We start from the raw sequence: 27,299 nt of genomic DNA, 5'->3' as shown, positions 1-27,299 counted from the left end.
CAATTAGGGGAAATGACAGCGGTTATTTTCGTTGATAGGCACCGGTTCTTGAACCGAGACATATTCAGGCGAGGTAAAAAGTGGTAGAGTTTATGCCTCGGTTTTGAAACGAGACATAAAATGGTACGATTAGGCCTCGGTTATTAGAACCGAAATTGTTTCACTCCCTCTACTGCCTCGGTTGGAGCCTGAACCGAGGCAGTAGGGTCCTTTTTTTATTTTTTTCTTCTTTTTCTTTAGCCAGTCATATAATTTTGGTGCCTCCGTAGGTCTTATGCCTCTGCTCAAGCTTCTTTTATGTCTCTGCTCAAGCTTCTTGACAAACAAATTTAACAAACAAACCAGACCAAACACGCTTCAATGGCTAACCAGACCAAACAAAATTTTTAGTACAAAGGATCCTTCTCAAATTCAATTCAACAAATCAATTTAACAAGTAAAGTCAAATTCAATTTAACAAAGGAACCAAACAAACCAATCTTTCTTTCTTTTGATTCCAAAGCTTCGGTGTGAACTTAGATTCAATTCAACAAAGCATTCTCCGTTAGGGTAAATTACCCCTTTCTTCTCTGTTACAGAGCCTTAGTCCAAGCATTCTCATCATCGCCGAATTCGCCTTCGCCACCTCAATCGCCGCTGCCTCTGTCGCTTCTCCTCCTCCTCCGCATTCGCCTTCGCGCCCTCCGCATCCGCCTCCGCGCCCTCCGCATCTGCCTCCGCCACAAGGCCCCCATCCCCGCGCTGTTCTTCTCCGTTACAGAGCCTCAGTCCAAGCATTCTCATCATCACCGCATCCGACTCTGCCACCTTAATCGTCGTTGCCTCTGTCGCTTCTCCTCCTCCTCCTCCGCCACATCCTCCGCATTCGCCTCCGCGTCCTCCGCATCCGCCTCCGCGCCCTCCGCATCTGCCTCCGCCACAAGGCCCCCATCCCCGCGCTGTTCTTCTCCGTTACAGAGCCTCAGTCTCATCATCGCCACATCCACCTCCGCCACCTCAATCGCCGCTGCCTCTGTCGCTTCTCCTCCTCCTCCGCCACATCCTCCGCATTCGCCTCCGTGCCCTCCGCATCCGCCTCCGCCACAAGGCCCCCATCCCTGCGCTATTCTTCTCCGTTACAGAGCCTCAATCCCAGCATTCTCATCATCGTCGCTTCCTCCTCCGCCACCTCAATCATTGCTGCCTCCGTCGCTTCTCTTCCTCCTCCGCCGCGCCCTCCGCATCCGCCTCCGCCATGCCGATATTCTGCTCCAGCCGCCGCATCTCATTGGAGATTGTCCACTCCTTGTCCACCACCGCCGTCGCTGCCTCAGTCATCGACACGCTGCCGCTATTTACGTTCTCCTCTATCACGCGCTGCTCTTCCTCCGCCGCCGCCGACTGCGCGATATGCCTCTCCTTCCTCTTCATCGCGTGCTCTTTACGGAAACGGTGGCAGATTTGGGGCTGGCAGTGGTGTGGTTTAGTTGTGGGAGGAACTGGGTGACATTCATGGGGGTAAGGAAGAAGCAGCAATGGAATGGAGGGAGAGAAGAAATGAGTAATGGAATCAGGAGGGAGAGAAGAAATGAGTATTGGAATCAGAAATTAGAAGTAGGGTGTAAGACCCATGAAAATATATATATATATATATATATATATATATATATATATATATATATATATATATATATATATATATATATATATATATATATATATTTATAATAGTAAATTTTAGCATTTTATTAGTAATAATATTTTTAATGGATAGAAAAATGTAAATTTTTGGATATAAAATTATAGTAATTCTAGAGGGAGAGCTTCAAATTTTTGATAACTTATTTAGGATTTTTTTTAAGAAAAGTGAATAGTGAATAGTGAATAGTGAATGGTTAAAAAAATAAATAAAAAATATATATTAAAATAAATTGTGGAAGAGAACACTCCACGTAGAATTAATCATTTAGAGATAAGAATGGTGAATAAAAAATAATTTTTGAATAGTAAAAATGAATAGTAAAAGTGAATAGTAAAAATGAATAGTAAAAATGAATAGTAAAATTTTTGGCTATAAATAGCCAAGGGGGGAGGCTGAAGATTTACACCAAAATTCTAGAGAAATTGTGAGAGAAGAGAGTTGGAGGAAATTCTAGTTGAAGAGGGGAAATTATGGAAGTTTCCGGAGAACGGTTTGAGAAGAGGAAACTAAGTCTGGAATAGAGGTAAGGGGAGCTAACTTTGAGTATTTCCTTTTGTATTATCTTGAGTCTAGAATATGCTATATTCTGTTTTTGTCTGATCTTAAATCTTGAATATGGAGTATTTTGTTTCTATATGATCTTGAAATTTAAATAAGAGTATGCTTCTGTGATGATATCCAAGTGTGATAATTGTAAAATGTGATATTGATTATGTTATGCCATTTGTATGTTATTAGTTGTTTATTTTTTTTTTATTTTGGAAGGATTAGAAATTGTCTAACCGGCTCTGCCAGATTCAATTTCTTGTTTCCCCAAACATTTTATTGTTTTCCTTATTTATTTTTATTGTATTTTGGAAGGATTAGAAGTTGTCTAACCGGCTCTGCCAGATTCAACTTCTTGTTTCCCCAAACTATTTATTGCTTTACTTATTTATTTTATTGCATTTTTGGAAGGATTAGAAGTTGTCTAATCGGCTCTGCCAGATTCAACTTCTTGTTTCCCCAGACATGTTATTGTTCGTGTTATTTAATTATATTGTATTTTTGGATGGATTAGAAGTTGTCTAACCGGCTCTGCCAGATTCAACTTCTTGTTTCCCTAGAAATTTTATTGTTTTATCTATTTTTTTTATTGCATCTTTCTGGAAGGATGAGAAGTTGTCTAACCGGCTCTGCCAGATTCAACTTCTTGATTCCCCTAAATTTTTATATTAATATTATTTTGATGGTAATGGGAGCTAATTATTTTTGTATGAATTTATTTTATAAAATATTTGCATATGAATGTTGAACTGGTGTGCTCTTGTGAAACTATTTTATGACTTTTATTATATTGGGTATGATAACTGAAACTGTGAAATTGTACATGTTGTGATGTGATGAATTTAATCTGTTCTGAATGAGTTTGTTGGCTGAAATTGATCTTGTTGGAAGGTCTGAAGTAAGGGTTCTGAAATAGCTTATATATGGGTATTAAATAGATGTACAGATATTGTTTGAGGTTGCTATGAGAGGAAGTGAACACATTAAAATTTGGCATTTCAAATTTAGAGCATAAGAGAACATGGGAGATAATTTAAATAAATCAATTGTTAATTATTGAGGGCCTTTCTTTGTTGGTAGGATAGAGGAACCTTAAAAACCTGAGTTGGCACATCCCTGATCATAGAGCAGCCCTGGCCTGGTCCAGTCAGTTGTGACTAGTCATATGTGCTGGCGTCGAAGGTGAGTTTGATGCGTTCAGACATCTGGGTCCTCTCCGGTGACCAATTGGAGTAAAGAAAAATCTATACTAGGATGAAAATAAAATAAAACAAGTTGATTGTAGATGCATAATATTATCATGGTAAAAATTTCATATATATTTTATTACATTGAGCCCAGACTTTAATATGTAGTTCCTAAGATATGTTGATATATTTTGGTTGATCCATGATCTTTGTTTGGTGAAAATACGTTGAATTATACTCGTTATGGGCAAAATGAGTTTATAATATGAAGCATGATATCTGGCAATATGTTTAATTTATTGATACCAAAACGGGTTATTATGAATTCATGATTAAAGAATGAACATGATTGAGTTAGGTGGATAAGAGGGTATGAATTGTTGGTTTTATGAAATGTTGGGGTGGATATGAGAAATCATTACTTATGAAATGATGTTACTACCGGGAGTAGTATGTTCGAGTTATACCATGAGAGTTTGGTATGAGCAAAGTAACACCTGAGGTTTATGAAAGCAGGCAGAAAGTGGTCTGACCATAAGGCTTTGACATAAACATATGATTCGTAAGTTTTATAAAAACAGGCAGAGAGGGGTCTGACCATAAGGCTTCAGAAAGTAAGACATAGTATATAAGTGAGGCTTAAGGAAGCAGGCAGAGAGCGGTCTGACCATAAGGCTTCATGAGTAAGCATGGTACACTTGTAAGATTTATGGAAATGAGAAAGATGATTTTGATAATGATGAATTAATGACATCAAAATAATGATATTTTATCAATTGCAGAAATACATGATTATAATATTTTTATTACAAGTTTAATGATTTTATGATATGGTTGGCTTACCCTTATTTGTTTGTACTATGATCATATAACTCATGTTATATGTGATTAGATAATGTTGCAGATGCGGTTGAAAAAGCTTAGAGATGAGAGAGATGCGGGGAAAAACTTTCAGGGATTTTTGTAAAAAGAATAAATTTGTATTGGGAAGATTATGTTGTGTAAAATTTATAAGTTGAAATTTCAATGGTGAAGACTATATTGTTTAAAGTTTGTAAGTTTGGTATTGTACTTTGGAGTAATTGAAATAAAGTTTGATTGTTTATATGAGATATCAAATTAATTTAGTCTCTACTATCAGTAATACCCTTTAAAATATTTGGGTGTTACATAGGGTTTGTATACTGTTACCTCGGGTAGACCTCTGACCGAGGCATAAACACCCTTCGCAGGTACCAATGTGATTTGACAGACTTGGGACAGACTCTTAGGCCTCGGTTCTGTGTAGAACCAAAGCACTATATCACTGTCAGACCAAAACTCAATTTTGCAGAGGGTCAGATGACTTTTTTGACATAGTATTAGGCATCGGTTATACTTTGGTCCAAGGTAATATGCACTACATGCTTCGGTTCTACAAAAACCGGGACATATAAGTTCGTCTAAACTACGATATTGCCACCGCTTTCGAATATGTTTCGGTTTTGCTTTGACCGAGGCCTATTAGGCGAGTTAAAAAGCCAATATTTTACTAGTGAGCAAAGACATTATTACACTTGCATTGATTTTATTAGGAGTGAAGAAAACTCTAAATGAAAAAAAAAACACTCACTTGTTAAATAATAGTTACAAGAGTAAGAACAAGATGAGAAAAATGTGAGTGTAACATGAAAATGCTATGAGAAAAAAGAAAATTAGTGGAAAACTAACATATATAAAATCTTTATTTTAAAATTTAAAATAAAATAATATCTCACTATGCTAATTAACCTACATAAAAAATATTATACTTTATTATAAATTTGTCACTATTATATTTTTATATTTCATCTTTACTTATGTTAAGTATTTGGACATATAATACTATCAATAATAATAATAATAATATAAAAATAATTTATCTGCCTATATCAATATTAACAAACCATGTATAACAAGATCCGTAGCTAAATTTTGATGTGAAAACTTTCGTTCTGGCCGTTACTGTATATTTTAACCATCGTGATAAAATTACTGTGTTACAATTACAAGTATTTTATCCAAAATGCTATATAGAAATATCACCTTACCAATATATTATCTCTGAATTATCCTAACAAAAAAAATATCAAAATAATATCATTATTTACTACCACCACGTGAACATCAACAATAACAATAAAAACAAATATAATTCGAATAGAAAAGATGTTTTGTGTCACATTTAATACTAAAAAAGAATTGGATAAACTAACGTTTCTACAATTTGAATTTTCAATATGATAAATATATAATTTACTTCATATTTATTGTGACTACATTCAGCTTACAATTGAAGTACTTCAAAGTCTTTTCGTCCAATGTATATCAAGTATAAATTATAGAAAACAGCATAGAAGTGTGTGTTAGGAAAACTACCTAAAAATGGCATCTAATACTATTTTTGCAACTCTCTTTTTTTTAGTACATTTATAGGAAACATTTAAGAACATTTGTATCTATTTATTTATACGTCAATTACTAAATACATTTTTTTAATGAACAATAAGAATATTATAAAAACTAGTACGAGGGTCTTAATAAGAAAAGAAACGTTTTAGAAAACCAAATGATTTTTTTCTGAGAACATTAAACAGGTTATAAATTTGGTAAAAAAAAACATTGCAGGCTCAGAGACAGACAGCAGAGAAAAGAGAGAGATAATGATGAGATGGCAAAGATATCCAAATGTTAAAGCACTCGTAAAACCTCAACCACAATCTCAGATTCTGTGCCCTAAATATCCTGAGTAAGCTGATACTCTTCTCACACAAACTACCTTCAGTACTCTGTATAACACAAGCACCACCCCTGATCCTTTCACACTAATTCAATCATTGAATATTACCCTTTATTAACTACAACATTTGAAGTCTCATATTTTATTCTTCGCTCGAAACTGAACCACCAAGCATGGCAGCTTTTACACCAATTGCTCTACAGTACTCATCTACATCATCTTTGCATTCTTTGCTACCTTCTTTAGAAGCTTCACGTGATCATAATTCATGGTGGGGGAAAGTGAGATCATACAAATCCGCAGGAAAAAGATCACTTCAACAGAATATCACAAGGGGTTTGACAATCCAGAGTGCAGCCACAAAACCAGCAAAGTCGCCAGGTACTTGTTCTAACTTACTCTACACTCTTACTGAGTTAAATTCACATGGCACTTGGAAGATATCACAGAACCCTAATAGCTCTTTTTTTTTGGTTTTTTAAACTTTTTTTTGGAGTTATTAGCTGAAGAAGACTGGAAGGTTAAGCGAGAATATCTGGTGCAAAAAAGGGTAAAGCTCCACCTGTGTGTCACAAACAAGTATATTTTCATTTGCATTCATAGCATTTTATGAAAAAACAAGTACAAAGAATAAGGAAATAAATGCATACTGTGCAGAACATCAAGGTAAACGTAATATTGTAATGCTTTTGTATCATTATATATATATCTTGAGTACACAAACAAGAAGAATCTCATGAGGGTATGGGAAAGCACCGGAGATCAGAGAATAATTAATCATAAGTCGTACCTCAAAAGTTGAATTAAGGAATTAAAGGTTTAAGACTTGTTTGTCATCGCAGGTAAGAAGTGTGGATGCAAAGGAAGCTCTGCGGCTTCAAAAAGAAAATAATTTTGTGATTCTCGACGTAAGGCCAGAAGCAGAGTTCAAAGAGGTTAGTGGACAGATTTTAGAAGCTTTGTATTAAAATCCAACGTGCCTGCCCATTCATGTTTCATTTTTTGGTCTCTATGGTTCTTCTGATTTCCATAAATCATTATAACATTATATACGCGTGTACACACACATATACAAAGGATAAGACCGACGAGTTTGGCAACTGGTGCAGGCTCATCCTCCAGATGCTATCAATGTGCAAATATACAGGCTTATAAAGGAGTGGACAGCATGGGACATTGCAAGACGTGCAGCATTTGCTTTTTTTGGTATTTTTTCCGGGACTGAAGAGAACCCTGAGTTCATCCAGAGTACGATTAGTTACCCAACTTGTCACTCCTTGAATTCGTGCATTTCTTGCTTTCTGAAATAAAATATTTGGTTTATGCTGGCAGGTGTTGAAGCAAAGTTGGATAAAAATGCAAAGATAATAGTAGCTTGCTCAGCTGGAGGTACATTGAAACCATCACAAAATCTGCCCGAAGGTCAACAATCAAGGTATCAACTATTTCCAATTTATTGTGGCCGATTGCCTATTTTCTTCTCCTTTTGGATTTTTAACTTTGCAAATAGAAATTCATACATGCTATTTAAGAATTAAAAATAGTCCAAAATGGTTGTAGACGTTTTGTGAAATGGATCCATTTTGCAATGCAATTCTGAAGCTTTCATTTTAGATGAGTCTGGACTTTGCATCTAACCACGGATTCAGCTACATTAAAAGTATACAGGGTAATAGATTTTTACATATCATTGTATCCTACCTAGCTATTAATTAAACGAATAATAACAGTACGAAAGATTGACAAGAATTAAGTCAAATCCAACGCAATTACCAATTAGCTCTCACCAAAGGAAAAAGTACAGCTAATAACTTGGATTGCATGGATGTATGAACGGGAAAGTTATACGGTTGTCTGCAATGCAATATGTAATCTTTTAACGGCTATACTCTGTGGTTGCAAGTTTTGTTGTGTGATTATGAATAGAAATAATGTTGACGCTTCAAAATGATTGATATATTCCCCTGATTGTCACGTCTTGATACTTTCACAGGTCTCTCATAGCAGCTTACTTGCTGGTCCTTAATGGATTTTCCAATGTCTTCCATCTTGAAGGTGGTCTTTACTCGTGGTTTAAAGAGGATCTGCCAAGTGTTTCAGAGGAGTAAATGTAGTGCCAAGAATGTGTATTAGTGAAGCGTAGACCTAGTTTTGACCATGATGAAAATACTGATAAATGCATATAAAGAGTGGAACCAACGATTGAAATGTCATTATTGAAGTAGTGCGGAAAACTAGTATGCAAGAATTGACAACAAAAATATCAGGTTACATTTCTGTAAAGATTGCATTCCTAGCTTAAACTGTTAAAGGTTCAATAATTTAGTATGCATAAACCATGTTTCTGAGCAACTGATGCATACTGCTTCAATGAATAAACCAAAATTCGCATTAAAGCATTTTCTGGTTCAGTTGCAATCGCTTCCTATAGATGATCAACTAAAAAATAACGTTTGGGAAAAAGCTATTTGGTTAAACCTATTATTGCCTAAGCCTTTAAAGAAGCTCTCGCCATGGCTACAGCTCCATCATAACTTCGATTTCCTCCAATAAAACCACTCATGTGTACAAAAGTACAACCTGGGATTCCAGCAACCTCAGACAGCTTGTCATTTTCCAAACCCCTCCATAAATACGGTAACGGTTTTCTGCTCTCAAATCTGGCAGGTGAAATTGCCACTGCCTGCAGTCGCCACTTCTCTCCTCTATCATCCTACAAATAATAATAATTTATAATTTATTACGTAAATTATCGATCTAATGGGAAAACAAAGAATGAAACCTAAAACTTACATGTAACCTGAATATGGTAATCAGCAAAAAAAGAAAAAAAAGAAAAACAAAAAACAGTACAGATTTTCGGGGCAACTATGATTTATGCTTACGCTCAATCTTGAAGATTCATTTGACTAATTCGCTTAAACATACATACCGGGTAAATAACATATTTGATAGAAGGACTGATTTTCATTTCCTCCTCAAGCTCATGTATGTGAAGTTTCCACTGTGTAGCAAGTGACAAAAGGTTTGAGTTAGATAATAATCACAATGATATCCAAAACCTGCAAAGATTGTAATTTAATCTCTCTATTGGTATGAAGAGTAAACTCTAACAATAGCCATTAAAATCAGTAAGATTAATTTAATGCGCTGTGGGCTGTCTTACAGGACAAGGTCGGGTAAGCTTAATGATTTCTCCACTCGAATCAACACTTTCCCTCACCGCAAGACTCTCCATCACAATCGACCGCGCCGGTAACCATGACTTTGCATAGTAATTGACATTGTCCAAAAATTCAGCGCCAGCCAGTGCCATTGCTTGTTGAAACAACTCATTTTCTCGATCAGAAGACTGATCAGAATCCATCCAGTTCAAATTCAAACGTTTAATTCTAGAAGAGAGACAAGTATTAACTACGTATTTCGGAGATTCGTTTAGGTCATATTGATTCACTCCGTTATCCACAGCATCAATTGCCTCCACAAAATTTCTGTATATAGCAGGATATAAGCGGTGCACATGAGGATGGTCCTCGTGAAGCTTCAGCACATTTGCAATTATCTCCAAACCAATATGCTAGAGGAGTAGGAACGAGTAACGAGTTAGGTTGAGCTACGACACAAGCAGCGAAAAGAAAAAGAGTGATGAACAAAGTACAAACACCTTGTAGACAAGGCCAGCGCTACTGAGTTTAGTGTGGAAACCGTGGCCGAATACTTGGTGGAAGCCCTTCTGGTGATGATCGAAACGGTGTCGTCGCGGTTCATAAACGCCTCCGACGTCGACGACTGCGTCGAGTGTTTCCAGAAGGTTGGGGTCTCTGGTTCGAACAATTTGAGCGCCGGAGAAGCGTTTGGAGAGGCGAAGCATGAAGCACGCGAGTGCTTCATCGCAGTGGAAGGTTCCGTTGTGTGTGCCGACGCGCGTTGAGAAGCTCGACGCTAATAGGAAACGTGGTTTGTGGAATGCGAAGGTCTTGTGCCAAACAAATCCTGAGACACTGAGTTTAACCATCTTTGGAACTGTCTATACTGTGTCCCTGCCTCAAGAACATTCACACAAGCTTTGGTACATTTTAATGTGTACCGAAAATAAATTTAATTTAATTTTAATTTATTTATTTTATTCTCGTTTTTATTTATTATTTAATTTTTAATGTGTGTTGTTATTATTATTAGATAGTGAGAAATATTAAGTAATAAATATGTTTATTATATAGGTTGTAATTAATATTTTAAGATGAATAATTATCAATTTCACTTAATGGGCTATCAAATAAATTTGAGTTTCCTGTTTGAAGTTTTTCTTTCATAAATAAAGTGACTCAGGATGAGTATACAAATAATTTTACCTTTGATCAAATATTCTCATAACGTGATGATTCAATTGAATGGGTTAAAAAAAGATTAAATTTGATCTTGGATTTGTTATGGTTACTATAAGATGGTTACTGTAAGATCTAACATATCAACGGATGGATTCGAAAGAAAGATGTTCGTTTTGTTAGGTTGTGAAAGGAATGAGAAGTATAGCAAGTATAAACCTGATTCAGTCGAGTGTATCCGGGACAAGAAAATGTGAGTGTCCCCTTTAAGTTGAGGGGAAAACCTTACTCTAATTGAGTGGGTTAGGTGTTAAAGGTAATATGCGGATATCACAACCCTAAATTAGTTGAGACTTTAGTTGATCATCCTTTTGTTAGGACGTTAAATATTGTTAAGCAGTCATTACTTGGTGATATGACAAAAAGTCGAGTAAATTCTTTGAATATTCTATTGACTTTAAAAGAACATAACGATTTTAATGTAACAACAATAAAGTAAATATATAACGTAAGGTACACATACAAACGATCTTTGAGAAGGTCGAGAACTAAAACACAGTAGTTGATCATGATCTGAGATTGAGATAAATATATCCAATGGAGTATATGTGTAGACTATTCTGATGTGGTAAGTGACCTCTTCTGGACCCATCTTGATGCAATGCACTTGTTGAATGCCTTTAATATTGTTTTCTTTATGGATACCACATACAAGACAAATAAATATTGTCTTCCCTTGTTTGAGATAGTAAGCGTCACATCTACGGGGTTGACTTTCTCAACAACCTTTGCATTGTTATCACTTGAATGTCAAAATAATTTCACATGGACATTGAAAAGGTTTAGAGGATTATTTATGACATATGACGACAATCCAGATGTAATTGTTACTAATAGAGACCTTTCTTTAATGAATGTCATTGGCAATGTATTTTCTGAGACTTATCATGCTTTGTCGATTCCACATTATGAAAAATGTGAAAGACAAATGCAAAATATTAATGGATTATATTAAGGCATGAGATGTGTTGATGGAATAATGGGAAAATATGATGGACTGTGAGGAACAGTCCATGTTTAGTGTTTATGTTGATTGTCTTCAGTATGCCTCTACTGCATGACCTTTATTTTTTGAATATGTTAATCACACTTAGATCATTCCATGTAAGGCATGTTTCGTTAAGGCGTGGACAAACAAAGTTATGCATCTAGGCAGCACAATAACAAATAGGTAATTGTTATTGTTATTTTTTTTTACTTATTTATGTTATATGTCTTATGATATTATTAATGACGTATGTAAAAGAGTTGAGTTTGCATATTAGAGCCAAAAAGAGTATTGGGGACCACTATGAGAGACCTATGCTCGTGTTGAGATGCTATTCATAATGTCATTGTTCACCAACATAATAAGATAAAGGCGTCATTTGAAAAAAGTCTTAACCTCATGATTGAAGCTTATAAAGAAATAAGATATAAAAGACTTGTTGGACGCGTTTCAAGATATGCTTTGGTACTTATTGCTGAAGAATTTAAACGAGTGGAGAATGTAGGATTCGACAGTGGACATTATTGATGCGTTTTGAGATCAACTTATGGTTTACCATGTGCTTATGAATTAGCATAATATGACCCTAGGATAGTTCCTCTACGTGAAATTCATGTGATGTGGACCAAATAAAGTTTTCAAGTATTGGACACATTGGGTATGCCATTGTAAATCGATATAATATCATCTTAGTCTGTCTCTCATATGGTCAGAAAAATATGATATTTCCACTTCATTGCCTCATGATACCAAACAATATCAATTGATATGCATTGGACACATTAATGGATGTGATTTCGTTCAAGTAAAATTATATTTCTTTTGTTTCATTATAAATTATGATTTATTTACTAATACTAACTTTGCATATTCACTTACAAAAAGGTTATTCATTACCATGGTCGACATCATATATTTAACTTATTATTATCAAAGGCGTGAGTATTATTCTTTGTTTATACAAATAGAATGTAATCATGTTGAATTAATAGATTTTAGTACAATTTATAACTTATATAGACTTAGAATATTATTGACATTTATGTAATGTGACAGTATTTAAATAATAATTATTTCATTTTATTCATGAGAAATATTTAAGTAATAAAATATTTATGTTTATATATAACATAACTCATTTATTTAAGTAGTATTGTTATTGCAACTAATTTTATGACATATTAATTTAAATTTGGTGAGTTTTCTTATATTATATTATTTTTTTTCTTTAGTACAATATTTTATAATTTTAGAAATCACATGTAAACATACAAATTGAAAATAGAATTTAAGATTAAAAAAGAATAAAGAGATAATGTTAGTTTAAAGAAACAAAATCAACTCAATTAAACATTTGGTTTTTATATTTGCTCAATTAAAGAAAAAAAAATCTTTATTTTTTCTTATCTAATTTATTCATATTTTTTTAAAATGACTTAGTTTAGTCTTTTTATCCTATGAGTGTCATACATATATGTAGCAGATGTAAAAGTATGCGAAAATTAATTAAATTGTTTAATTATATAAATAATAATTGTCATCTCAAACAAAATATTAATATTATATAAATAGTAAAAGAAAAACAAAATACATATAACAATAGTGTTATTCAGATGAAGATGATTGTCGCACATTTGTTATTGGATGCATGATCGTCACGTAGAAACTATCTACACGCTCTCATGATATTGTACCCTCGCTCACATATAAAGAAAATGAAGGATTTGATGAAACCTTAAAAGAGTGATAGGAGATAGAGAAATAAATAGTTGAGGAAGAAGGTAATTAAGTCAAAATTTGAATATGCACATTTTTCAATTTCTTCTCCCGCACCCACTGAATAACTTTAATAAACTTAACACTGTGAGCTTTGGCTCTATTTTACTTTAATAGTTTAGTTGGTAGCTAAAAGTATTTGATATAGGAAATTAAGTATGTAATTAGTTTATGTGCAAAATGACATGGAAAGTATATTTATGTATTTGTGCATATAAGATGACTAAAAACGAAAATTTATTGTTACTATTAAATAAATCATATTTCATAAAAATAAAAAATGTGTAAATAATTAAGTATGAACATATTATTAAAAACAAGTATTTTAATTAAGAAAAGATACAATATTGTGATTTTGAAGTCCATTTTATTTGTATATCATATTAATTTTGCCAATTAGTAACTTGACATAAACCTCTTCGACTGATAATTTACTACATCAATCAAAACTGTCAATAAAACATTTTAAACTTACAGAAAATTGTAAAAAGAAGAAAGATAAAAGACTAAATTGTATTTTAACCCATTTTAAAAAATCCTAACCTATTTATTAAAAACTTTAATATAACAGTTATATATCTTAATTATAGTGAAATACACAAGCCATTTAACTTGTAAATTATTTAATTATTCTATCAAACAATCATGATGATATTTGTCAAATAAGCCAACTTTACACAATATATAGATCAAGATAAAAAAAAGTTAAAAAAAAATTCACATAAAAAAATTATATAGTTAAATTAGTTTTAAATTTTTTATAGATCAATATCAAATTATTGAGTTAACACATATGAAAATTGATTCGACTTTATCTCCAATACAAACTGACTCAATTAGACTTTTAAAGTCATATTAACTAAAATTAATTATCAATTAAAATCGACTAAAGTGACAATCAACCTAGACAACTTTAATCCAAACTAATTAAGTTTGAAACTTTGCACTTAATCAAATTGACATATCTAAATAATACAATAATCAATTTAACAACGTATTATGAATTTTTATTGGCCAACTAAATGGGATCAAAATGTATAAAAAAAAATACATGATGATATTATTGTGCATCAATCTCATTTGTGTTAAGTTAGGTAGTATCATGAAAAATTATTGCATGTAATAATCTTAATTACACAAAGTCACTATAAAAAAAAGTCGAGTCAAGCTGAATTTCTCTAAGTAATTAAAGAAAACAATACCATGATATTTGTTCAAAGTAATAAAAAATTCCAATCAAATAAATAATGAAGAATTTGTGTGACTAGATAAATATTAGTTTTTTGCATCCTCAAAGACTGAAATTCACTTTACAGGCACAAAAGGATTATTTTTTATCGATATTTTTTTCTAAAACAATGATGAAAGGTTTGACAAAAACGTACTTGTTGCTTTGACCACTTACGATGAGACCTTGGGTGAGGAGTTAAAGATTTGGTTAAGCATTGAAATACTCTAATACCAATAACATTAGGGGTTTGGATTTATGTTTTGTTTGAATGTTTTGGTCCAATGTAATGGGTTTTGGTGGTCCAACCTAAAGCCAGTTAATAGATTTATTTTTTTTATTAGGTGAAAATATATATAAACTATTACATTTAACTAAATTTCTTTATAGACTTTAAGTATATAAATATTGATAATTAAAAGATAATTTAGAATAATCTAATATATAAATATACTTGTCTTATATTTTGGAGGTTATATATACGTAATGAAGTCTGGGTGTTGTATCTAAGGTTGGAATGAGTGTATCCCTAAGTTACAACTAATACAATACAAGTTCTGAGCATCATGATCGGACCTTGTCGGAATCAGCTCAACCACCTTCAAGAACACTCCACCTGAGCCAAATGCTGCTATAATTTATTTTATTTTGATTCGGTAAACCTACAAAAATTCGCCCACATCTAATCTTCATCCAAACAAACTGGTGGTGCATGGACGGAGCTGTCATTTCTCTGGATTTTCTTAGTCAAATGAATCATCTTTGCTTTTCTGCATCATACGTCACAAGTTAAGAAAGTGGAACGCGCGTTTCAAATTCCACGGTCTCCAAATCAACAGTCACCGATATTAGTCAATGACTCAAAATTCGTAATTACATATATATAAAAAATTGTTTACAGGGTAGAAAAATCAACCACATATAAAGATGTTGACCGTAGAAAGGAATTTAAAGAATAAGTGAAGCATGTATTTGTGTTCTTCTGAAGGGACTAAACAAGAATGCGAATTGCAGATTCTTGGGACTTTTACTGTTCTGTGTAGATACAATATAATTGCTAACTGAAAAAAATGTAATTAAAAAAAATCAGTGGGAAATTAGGAAACAACTTTACATTAAAAAAAAGGACCCATTTTATCCGACCCGACTATCGATACGTTGAGGCTCTTTGTCGATGGGCCCCGAATAAGACTCGTCCTTCCTCCTACTTCCCAGGCGCAAAAGCCCATACAGTTTGCGGAACTCCCTCACGGTGTGGAGGCTCTCCCTACATACAACCGCACCCGGGTCACTATCATCGCTGTTCCGACCCGACCCGCTGTGGCTCAACCTCTGTCCATCTCTGGGGGCGTTGGAGTGGACCTGCAGGGCCGAAATAACGGTTTTCAAGGCCCGTGTCGGGGAATTCCGGTTGGATATCATAATCTCGCCAACCTCGGCCGGGCTGAGCCGGGCCCCGGTCTGAAAAACCTCTTCGACCTGAGGGAAAAGCTTGTGCTCCTTCAACCCTAAGTAACTACTGGCTAGAATCTTAAAGGTGGAGAAATCACATAAGGGGAAGTGTATGTGAACGTCAACCCTCCCGGGCCTCAGAACCGCTTGATCAACATCCTCTTTAGTTTCGTTCATCGTGAACACCATCACGCGTTCTTCTCCGCAGCACGATACGATTCCGTCCATGAAGTTCAACACGCTCGATAAACTCGCCGTGTTTGTGTTTGACTTTTGCGCGAGCAAGCGATCGAGGTCCTCGATCACGATGATAGACTTCGCCGTCGTTTGCATCAGCATCAACTTCCAATCGCCGCCGTCGCTGAACTTCGACACGTCCACGTCGTAGACGTCGTAGCAGAGGAACTTCGCCATGGCGGCAACGAAGCTCGATTTTCCTGTCCCAGGTGCGCCGTAGAGGAGGTAGCTCCGCTTCCAAACACGGCCCAGCCGGTGGTAGTACTGCTTCGACTTCATGAACTGGTCCAGATCGGACTTCACCTTGTTCTTCAGCTCCGCTTCCATCGCCACCGTGTCGAAGCTAGCCGGATGCGTAAAAGGCGCCGAGCGCCACTCGCCGGCGCCGGAGTTCACGTATAGCTTTATGTCCTTTTTGCGGCGCTGCTCGACCTCGTCGGCCACGGAGAGAATGTGCTGGAAGTACTGCCGGAAGACTCGGCGCTTATCTTTCTTCTTGATTCGGAGGACTAGCGCGCCGCCGCCGGAGGCAGAGGCGTCGTTTGTCCAGGAGAGCTTTGCGCCGAGGAAGTTATCGTGAGCGGTGTGGTTAGGGTCGAGGTGAAGGAAGATGTCGGAGGGATTGGGGCCGGAGAAGAGGTTGGTGTAATCGGAGTCTTGAACGGAAGGAAGAGAATCGAGGTAAGTGAGAATTTGGCGGTAGAGTTGATTCTCCTGGGCATGAAGGTTGTAACGAGGAATTTTGAAGGATTGGTGAATGTGAAGGCGATTTTCGAAGGAGATGAACCATTGGTTGAGGATGTGAAGTGCAGAGGTTTTACGAAAGAAGAAAAGGATTAGAGAAAAGGAAAAAAGAAAGAAGAAAATGGAAAGCATGTTAATTTGGCATGCGCTTGGACTTAGAAAAGAGAGAAGGAATGAATGGATATGCGATTATGGTGAAGGCTACAGCGAAGGAACTTTGTAAGAGAAGGAGCTTTGAAAAGGTCAGGTGCCGGCAATTTTATTATTTTCAATTCACATAACTAAGAGCATGTGTTCTTATTTGGTGTCTTTGATTTTCAAGGTTTTTGACTCTTGCTGCCAAACACTGCGCACACACTTCTCAATTATCCTCTTATATGGATTTTTATAAGTTTTTTCTTCCACAATAACAAACTTAATGTTTTTTAAATATTCTTGGCATATCTTAATAATGCATATTAGCGAATCATCAGGATTTCTTCTAATCATAGGTTGCTCACATGATTCATAAAGTGGCACTTTATAGAAAATGACACACTTGCAGCTACCTATAAGTTAAATCAACCTTGCCTTTCTATTTATCTAAATATATGTGGTTGTCTCAACTATTTCTTTGGTGAATTCTACAAACTATTTGTTTGGAAGAAGAAAGAATCAGTCTCCAAATCAATCTTAACATGTGTTGCTTAACGTAAAAGTTATTTAAATTCTCATTTTCAAGTCAAGTGGTTTAAATTTTTTAAGAATGTAATTTTCAATTTATTATTAACAGCTTTCTATTTCAACACACCAAAATAATTCTTGCAAAATTCAATAATTTTAGTTTATTTTATATATTATCAGTGTGAAAATTTTCAAACATCGTGATTTTTTTTATCTCAATCAACCAACTGTGTTGCGTTTTTTATTAAATAATGTAAAACTATTTATATGAACTAATTATTTGAAATTTTAAACAATTCATTTCTTTTTCACTACTATATAATAATCTCAAAGAAGTTTGTCACCGGTGCATGCATTATTTCAGCGCAATTTCTATTTTTTTTTCAACGTATAATTCTATTGGAAACAACATTGAATGCCACATATTAACATTTTTATTATTAAAAAATTTAACCTCGGTTAATTGCGTTATACAATATTAACCCCTTACACAAATTTAACACTCAATGCTTACGTACTAACATTTACAACTATGAACTGGGAAATATTTTGAAATCTATAAATAATTCTGTATGTTATTTTTTATATTTTTATTCTATTATATTCACGCAAAAAATTATCACGAAATATTTTGTGTATTGGCAACTTACTTTGTTTTACACTGCCATATAATAAGAAACCAACATGTATGATGAGTAAATTGACTTCTACAAAATCATTTAAAATTTTATACCAATAATATTTACTGACTAATTGATAGTCTAAACATCTCTACACTAACTATACATGCTAATTAAATTTAAAAAATGTGCAGTTGTTTAATTTTCATAAATGTATACAATTCATGTAAAGTTTGTGAATAACTTAGTTAATTATTGAAATTAGTGGAAGGTGAAATTTTAAGTAAGAAAGTCACATTTACAGTAATGTTTATATAACCATGTGTGCAATTCAACATTTGCGTACACGTCTCAAATAATTAATATAGTGTTTATAACTAAAATAGAAACACAAGATTTTACGTAACTTTAGTATGGTATGGAAAAATTAATATAGTGTTTATAACTAAAATAGAAACACAAGATTTTACGTAACTTTAGTATGGTATGGAAAATTGACATTATAATGTATATTTCTTGATATTAACTAATTTTACGGCCATGACTGTGTATAAATATAATTGTTGATTTTTATTTAGTGGTGACCAATGTGTCAACTTGAATAATCAATTACAGTTGTTGGCGGTTGAACGTTGAAACAAATGTTTTTGTGACCAGCAAACCTTCAAGATCAAAGGATACAATTAAACGTACCTTTGAATACAATCTTATTCTTGAACTATTCTACTCATATTACCTTTGATTCTACACTTCTACGGATGACATATAACTAATTGGTCGTTAACTTATTGATATCCCACTTTCCTTTATAAACCGACACAGTTAATTCAAGTAGCATCTTTGTTCAATTATTATGATAGATAAATAATCTCATATGCATCATTAACTGAAGCCCATTACAGAGCCTCTAAAGTACTTTTGTTCCATGACAAAAAGCATAAACAACTACTCTGCTGAGGAAGTTGCATAGACAATTATTTATGCTCTCATTCTAGTACTGAAACTGCTATTCTTTAAACAACTTCAGTTTTAAAATATTTACGGTTAATCACAGCCACTCCTACTATGCTGCAATACCGATAAGTTTGGTTGAATGATGTAGAATACTAAAGAAAATTATTGCAAAAATAAAGTACTAAAATATTTAATTACGCTGTGGTTATAATGGTTCCACGTCAATTTAAAACCAAAATCAATAAGAAAAAAAATGGTAATAAATAAGTTCAATGGCACCTGGAGGAAATCGCTAAAAGTTTTGGCAAATTATGAACCCTTGAAAACCATTTACTCAATTTTTGTGGTAGACGCTTATTATTGTTATATTGTAAGCCGAGGATATGGCGTTAACAACAGAGACAGTTCGTTGTTTAGACCATTAACGACTCAATGCGTCACAAGCTCAATTAATTTAAAAATAAAAATCCAGAAAATGATTGTGGCCATTAAAAATCGAAAATCCCCATAAACTAAACTGTCATAACATTGAAGAAATACAGAGTTGTCATGGCCCTTTCAGTCTGTGTCCTATAATCTGCAAGGGTGTTTTCTACACACGACTCGCAGGTCTTTGACAAGGACGGGGATATTTCGAACAGAATAGTCACTTGCAACTTCAAAATCCTAATGTCTGAAAAGAAAGAGATGTTGTTCCTTCTGGGATTGTGATCAATTGTGTACTATATTTTATTACTCTGTTACCTTACATTTATTGGCTGTTTAACTTTAGCTTTTCCCCTCAAACATAAAAAGTGGTTGAGTAATGATGGAAGCACGAGGCAGGCATCAGCCGGAACAAAGTGAGGAAGATACGCCCCCCACGTAGTGGTCCTGTCTACACTGTAGAAATCATGTTTGAGAGGGAAAAAAAAAGTACAAATTTGTGGTCACACAACGAATGAATGTGATGGGAAGAACTCGCAACTTTCAAGGGTTTGAATTAATCATCAGCATATGCGGGTGGACCAGAAAGACAACAAAAGCACAACGATGATAACTGACCCACTGCTTAAAATTATAACCCTGCTGAACCCACTCCAATGCCAGTTATTTCTCCGAGGTCTCAATAATTGATGGCTGTTGGCAACAACTTGATACACACTGCACCGTCTTGATCAGTCTTAAGCCTTAGTCTGTTCAAGTTATTGGGCATCAAGTGTTAGATCCAATTGTACTAATCATAGATTAATTACATAATAAAACAGTATATATGAACTTTTGCTCATGCTAGTAGTGTATATAGGACTGGAAGAAGAGTGATGTAGAGCTGACTTAAATAATGACATATTTTTCCCTATCCACATGCTAAACAGAATAGAAAGCGTAAAAATTCAACCTTGAGTCCACCTAACTGCTCGGCCAGATGGGAATTTTTTAATCCCTTCTTTTGTATGTTTGTTTTATTATACAATGTCATGGAATGTTGACGGATCTGACACCTGAAATAGACATTAGCTACCGTTTTATGTCATTTTATAGCATCATGTTATAGTATACAATACACAGAGGAGGGTGGAACAACAAAATTGAAAAATTATCTCTGCATGTACTCAAATAGTAATCAGAGATCAGTTTTGGCATAAATGGAAGTGCTACATGAATGATTGACGCGTCAAATAAAATACAGAATAAAATGCAATAGCCAACCATGGCACTTTTATAATCAATGTATAACAAATATATGTTCCTATAATTAGTATAAGTAAGCAATCACTAGTACAATCTGAACTAGGCTAAATGACCATAGAAGAATGCTCTAAAGAAAGTGAATATTTTAAGGATCTTGGGATTCTGGTTGGAGGTTAATCATGTGAGAAACCACAAGCTTAGAGAATACATTGATTGCAGCCTGAATCTGAGAATCACCTGAATCACCAGGCACCGACCATCTTGAAGGTGACTGAAGGCTGAATCCAGCGTATTCACTTGCAGCAACCTTTGTCTTCTGTGAAGTGGCAATGGCCTTCTCCAAATCTAACTGGGACAAAGGTCTAGGTGCCTGAAATAAGAAAGTTAAACAATACATTTAATAAGTACTTATTATATGAAAAAGCCACCAAGAAAACTATTCAGTTTCTTTAGAGAAAATATGAAACCACGTCATAAATTGATCTTGCACATTAAGTAATTGCTTTCATTGACCAGAGATGTCACTTTCAGGCATTCAAATATAACCTTGCGCATATACAATAGCTTTAAATATGGCTTAACATATTAATTTGTCTAACTATTATCATATTTTTTCAATTTCATTCCACTATTTTGAACATTCTCAATTTAGTTCTATTATTTTTAAAAACAAGTCAATGTGGTCTTTTTTGACAAATTGAGGGTACCGACATTACATCAATGAGAGTTGATGATGTTTAGGACACGGAGAAGGCTCTTGATGAAAGAAGAGGGAGTTAATATGGCTACACGGAACTATAACACAGTTTAGGAAAATGAAGTTGAAGGAGGAGTGGTGGTGGTGGCTCTTGAATGTGTAACTGCAGAAGAAGTAGAAGGGTTTGGGAGATAGAGAAGGGTACATAGCGCCATGTTGTCATTGTGACAACATCATTACCATCAATTTGACAGATTAGACTATATTAACCCATTTTTTTAAAAAGTGGAATCAAATTGAGAACATTCAAAACAGTAAGACCAAACATCATAAGCTTAAATAAAATCAACATACTCAAAGTTGGTTGGCCAGAAAATGAAAAATTAAGGCAGAGAAGAAAATGCAAGAGATGACTTAAATATACTAACAGGAGATCGTTTTCCTTTCTTCTCTTCATCTAGCAGTTCTCTAATAGGAAAATAGGCAGCTTTCTTGCAAAGATCAAATAGATCTGAACCAGTGTAACCCTCACACAAGCCTGCTATATGACCAAACTCTATGTTGTCTTCAACCCTCTCACCCTTTAAGATAACCTTCAATATTTCAGTCCTCTCCCTTTGGTCAGGAATTCCGATTTCAAAGGCTTGAGGAAGACGTCGTAGTATTGCTTCATCAAGTTCTGAAGGACGGTTTGTCGCTGCAAGAACCATAACTCGAGCATTCTCTACACACAAAAAATCATGTGGGTCAACAAATTTACTCAAATAAAAATAAATTGAGAAGATTATTTTACCAACTAAATCTAACAAAATTGTGAATATTTATGCAACAAAATAAATAACCTGATAATTGGTTTAAACTTACGATCCGTAGTAAATCCGTCCCACAGAGCCATAAACTCAGTTTTCATGTTTAACAAAGCCTCATGATCTGTTGTACGGCGTTGACCCAAAAAACTGTCTACTTCATCAATGAAAATGATGGCAGGCTGAAGCTTATAAGCCAGGCTAAATACCGCAGCCACTGCCGAGCAGCACAATATTAACAGTTAGGAAAAAAAAACCATGTTTTAAATAAAGAAAAAGAAGAAATAAAGCATAATTAAGCACATTAAAAATTAAATGCAAACTTATATCATATAATCATTTCACTCAACCAGTAACAACATCCAGGGTGATCATTTTACTCAAACCAAAACTTCAAGTGATTGAAAGATTTAACCTTTATGTTTTAAAAATCAGTTACTTTATTAACTTCTTTCAGAAGAACGTTACATTCCTAATCAGTCATATATTTCAATAATTCTTTCACAAGACAACACAGAAAATCAAAACAATACCATACGGTCCTATTTTAAATCATGTATACCGAAATATCAGTTAAGTCTAAATCCTTGTTAATGGGTTTTCCAAATGACCTGTAGATTTTATTATTAGAAGTGGGTTTTAAGCCTAACTCAACCCCACAAAACCGGCTTGTAATGTGAGGTTTGCACCTTACTTATGTTTAATAATTTGACCTTATCTCTAGTCGATGTGAGACTTCAACACACCCCTTTCACGCCGAGGTATAGACATCTCGTGCGTGATAGTAGAAATTGGATGGTCCGATAACGGCCCGATAGCGGGTAGAATAGAAGAATAGAATGTCCACTTAGAACTCGCTAGGATAGGCTCTAACCATGGCTCTGATACCCCCTTCCAACATTTATATTTCTTCGTCTAGTTCTAACTATTAGCTCAATTGTTTTCTGTTGGCACTGTAGATCCCAACACTTATTCACAAGTCCTAAACTATGATAAAATTTTACTTTAAGCTATAGTGGCACTTATGGTTTAGTAAATTGTTTTAGCCATACAAGAAAGGACAAGATACAAAAGTATTGTATACAAAGAGATATTACTGTAGTATTGATCGAGGAAGATAACAAAAAAGATGTTAGTTTTCCGTAAATTGAGTCTCTTGACTTAATCTCCACTCAAATACCCTTCTTCATAGCACCTATTTTTGCGGCTTTTCCATCTTCTTCAAATAGATAGGAGTAAAAGTAGTTTTCCACTCAATCTCTTTGAGCATAACATTCATTTATTACGAATCCAGCTCCATCATCATTTTAGACCTCATCATTTCATGAAACAACTTTGTAAACCATCCAATGCCTTTCTCTCTTAAACCCTTCCATAACAAGTATATTATTCAGCCCAAGTGCTTCTGTTACATTAGCTAGTCCCAAGCCCATAAAGTATCACAGTTATATTAGGAGTCAATAGCCAATGTAAACCTTCGTTGACTTTCCATGGCATGGATGAACAATGTAATTATTTCATTCACAAGATACAACATTAAAACAAATTCTGATAGTTATAAGACAAGGTATAACACATAATGGTCAAAGAATTAAAATTAGGATATACACATAAGTCAGGAGAAAAAGTATCAAATTTATATTAAAAATGAAAATCATTAATGTTTGTAGGATACAAACATTATAAAAATGTATATGATTTTAATGATAATATGCAAACATTACCAATGAACATGCAATTGAATTCAAACAAATCAGATTGCACAACATTTCACCTTAGAAGATATTCAGAAAGTTTCATGCATAAAAACAATAAGTCGTTAGGACTCACTATGTTGAATTTGACTATAAAAATCTATCACATTAAAGATTTTTCTACACATTGCAAGATTACATGTGAAATTTTGAAGGGTAAATAAATAATAATTAAAATGTCAGAAATCGTGTTATTCCAATACCTCAAAAGTCTCACATCACTTTGGAATCAAGACTAAGGGTTGTTTATAAACACCCTCCTCTTTTGACCCATGGAAGTACCTTTTAACCCATGGAAGTACCTTTTAAGGGCAAAACCATGACAAAAGCATCAAGTCCATAGCAAACAATACCTTGATTGTAATGATTGACTATAACAATGCTATCTTAAAGGACTTGAGATCAAATGATTGACATTGTTTATAGGGCCAAAAAGGAGAGTTCTAAGCTACTCTTACCCATTAAACTTCAATTGGGGGTCTTTTTCCTATACACTCAAAAGTCTGACATTGCTTAGGAATTAAGGCCCAAGGTAGTTTACATACAACTACCTCCTCTTTCAACAACACTGTGTCAAGCTTCTACATGGATTCTAAGTAATTATTGACAAATTATTGGATCTTTGGGCATATGTATGGACCTTATGAAAAAGTAGGAACATAGGAGTAGAACATATTTTAATTTATTGAGCCAAGATAATTATATAATCCATGTGTTCACACAAATTCAACACTAAAGAGACTAAAGTCTACGTAAGGGAGAAGAGTAAAGCTTTACAATACATTGCAAAATTAGCCATATAGTGCACTTACCAAGCTTTTGGGCATCCCCAAACCACTTGCTCATAAGGTTTGATATCCTCACATTGATAAAAACTGCTCCCGACTCCTTAGCAATAGCTTTGGCAAGCATGGTTTTTCCAGTGCCAGGTGGTCCATACAACAGAACCCCCTTTTGTGGTCCAAGAAGCTTACCATGTGAAAACAAATCTGGTCTTTTTAGAGGCAGAATAACAAGCTCAAACAAAGCTTGCTTGATGGTTTCCAGTCCCCCAATAGAATTAAACTCCACATCAATGTGGTCAGGATTTATAACATCACAGGCTATAACATCCTGTAAACAATAAAGGGCAGAAATTAAAAACTTATAAAAGATAATAGTTAATTGTGGTCAAGAGTTTTTCACTGTCAACATGAAGTAAGGTCATATATCCATATAGGATATGTAATGGATCTAGTCCTTCATTTTTGCGATTATTTGGATAAATTTATGTGTTTAAACTAATTTCTTAATTAAACAAATAAATTGGTCAAAATTAGGAAATCATAATAGATTAATCCTTAAGTCATTGAAAAATCCCTTTCAGGAGTACAATTTCATAGCGCTAGAAATCCATTACAGGGTATAGAAGTAACATGATAATATCAGGACATTAGTTCATGATGCACATCATCAACAACCAAGCTTCATCCCTCTGAGAATAGAATGACAATAACAGAGCTAACAGTTTCGCTCTAAATTAGAGCATAGCTACCCGATATAACATTATTCCACCCATCAAAATTAGTCTGAAGCCCAACCTAAGAAACTTACGATGCAACGTGAAGGCAAATGAGCAACATGCAGACAAACGCATAAACACTCATAACTATACGACCGCCTAGGTAATACGATCCAATACAAACACATGAGACAGTTAAAAACTAGGCATTCACTAAGAAAAGACAGGCATAATTAGAAATTCATTCGGAGGAACCAATCACAACAATGAGAGCGTTAAAAAAATGAGAATAACAAGATCAAGATACTGATCCTACAAACTATTCACACTGGGGAAAATAAAAAATAAAATACCCTCCAACATTGAACATCAATGATGCACACCGTGACATTCAGCACATCAGTTTTACAAATTACAAACTTACTGACGGGATTGGAACAAGTATATATTCGTTCAATATCAAAACACGTTCCCAACACCTACGTTAGAATCCTTAATCATTAAGATTGTGATACTCCATAGTCAAGTCCTTGAACATCTTCCTAGCCATATAATTTCACATTACCATCCAATGACCCCCAAAAAAACAACACTAAGGTGTATGCAGTGAAAAAGTTGAGATATAAAAAATTGGAACGCAAAGAATAGAACAACGGATAAACCTCATAAGGGTTAGTCTGAATAAGGGGGCGACCTAGACGCTTTGCAATCTCTTTCTTGTGCTCAAGAACCTTTTTGGAAGCTTCGCGATTAGGATCGAGGTGTCTGAGTCCCGCGAACAACACCAAGCAACTCAACGCCGCGCTCGCAGCGTACAACAACAGGTCCTGCAAGAACTTCGTCTCCGATGAACCTCCCATTCTTCGTTCAACAATAAAAATCAAAACTCCAATTTATGATACGATAATATCATCAAAATTCCTTCTTCCTTAATTCTTTTTGTAATTGTGGCGAGGAACAATGACCGAGGGTTCTTAAAACTCAAATTCGAACAGAAACAAAGTAAGAAAGAAAAGTCAAGAATCACAACGCTTGGGGTTGATGTTAAGGATGATAAAAGAAAAAGGAGGGCTCGCTTGGTGGGCTCAGCCCATCTCTAGGCGAGGCAATATTGGGCTTACCTTTCTTTTTAATGCAAGTCTTTTACATCCTGCACCTCCAAATTTCTTACCGCACCTCCCAAAATTTTCAAAATAACAATTTTACCTCTCCTAATAGTGACTTCCAGATTATATGTTTTAGAGATTTTATGAAACAAGATTTTTCCATAATATCACACATGCAACAATGACGTAATGCAACGATAACGGCTAATTTAATTTTTTTAATTATTTTGAGGGTGTAGTTAATAATTGAGGGGTGCAAAAAGTTATTAACCTAATGTCGGTCTTCCTAGGTGGATCATCTCGTCACGTTAGAGAGGTTTTTTCTTTCTGTTGATATAATTTTTGTAAACTATATTTGAATTAAACTTTGTTAAATTCAATGAGACCCCATGAGTTATAATATATAATATTTATATACAATTACACAAAAATGTCTTTTGGCTCCTATGAGAAGCCTGTGAAGAAATATAAATAAAATAGACAGTAACAATATAGAGTTATAGGTTGTGGTGTGACTCTGTCTTAATATAAGCATATGCTGCAGC

General features: G+C 34.5%; 4 protein-coding genes across 6 annotated transcripts; 1 reads left to right on the top strand and 3 right to left on the bottom strand.

The window, feature by feature from the left end:
• The first annotated feature begins 6,204 nt into the window (after window positions 1–6,204).
• LOC108332222 (rhodanese-like domain-containing protein 14, chloroplastic) lies at window positions 6,205–8,455 on the top strand. The gene is made up of 6 exons (XM_017567421.2): window positions 6,205–6,553; window positions 6,676–6,722; window positions 7,015–7,107; window positions 7,282–7,420; window positions 7,505–7,607; window positions 8,166–8,455. The coding sequence occupies exons 1-6, from the start codon at window positions 6,346–6,348 to the stop codon at window positions 8,278–8,280; spliced, it is 705 nt and encodes a 234-aa protein (XP_017422910.1). The 5' UTR covers window positions 6,205–6,345; the 3' UTR covers window positions 8,281–8,455.
• On the bottom strand, window positions 8,421–10,254 carry LOC108332221 (uncharacterized). The gene is made up of 4 exons (XM_017567420.2): window positions 9,837–10,254; window positions 9,339–9,749; window positions 9,105–9,176; window positions 8,421–8,885 (listed from the first exon to the last, which is right to left on the bottom strand). Exons 1-4 carry the CDS (start codon window positions 10,185–10,187, stop codon window positions 8,661–8,663), a joined length of 1,059 nt encoding a protein of 352 aa, XP_017422909.1. The 5' UTR covers window positions 10,188–10,254; the 3' UTR covers window positions 8,421–8,660.
• Window positions 10,255–15,520: 5,266 nt separating this feature from the next.
• LOC108330899 (AAA-ATPase At2g46620) lies at window positions 15,521–17,407 on the bottom strand. The gene has a single exon (XM_017565492.2). The coding sequence runs from the start codon at window positions 17,112–17,114 to the stop codon at window positions 15,684–15,686; it is 1,431 nt and encodes a 476-aa protein (XP_017420981.1). The 5' UTR covers window positions 17,115–17,407; the 3' UTR covers window positions 15,521–15,683.
• A 2,273-nt stretch (window positions 17,408–19,680) lies between these two features.
• On the bottom strand, window positions 19,681–26,675 carry LOC108331972 (uncharacterized). 3 transcript variants are annotated; one of them, XM_017567020.2, is made up of 7 exons: window positions 26,311–26,675; window positions 24,960–25,260; window positions 22,452–22,610; window positions 22,016–22,311; window positions 21,128–21,260; window positions 20,598–20,700; window positions 19,681–20,394 (listed from the first exon to the last, which is right to left on the bottom strand). In XM_017567020.2, the coding sequence occupies exons 1-6, from the start codon at window positions 26,506–26,508 to the stop codon at window positions 20,675–20,677; spliced, it is 1,113 nt and encodes a 370-aa protein (XP_017422509.1). In that variant the 5' UTR covers window positions 26,509–26,675; the 3' UTR covers window positions 19,681–20,394; window positions 20,598–20,674. The 3 variants fall into 3 exon arrangements, with proteins under 3 accessions (XP_017422509.1, XP_017422510.1, XP_017422508.1); XM_017567021.2 differs by lacking the exon at window positions 20,598–20,700; XM_017567019.2 differs by lacking the exons at window positions 19,681–20,394; window positions 20,598–20,700 and having other exon boundaries at window positions 20,891–21,260.
• Window positions 26,676–27,299: the final 624 nt, after the last annotated feature.

The sequence above is a fragment of the Vigna angularis genome, chromosome 4 (assembly GCF_016808095.1).
Source record: "Vigna angularis cultivar LongXiaoDou No.4 chromosome 4, ASM1680809v1, whole genome shotgun sequence".
NCBI lineage: Eukaryota > Viridiplantae > Streptophyta > Magnoliopsida > Fabales > Fabaceae > Vigna > Vigna angularis.
Note: the sequence above shows the minus strand (reverse complement) of the source record. Positions and strands in the feature narration are given on the sequence as shown.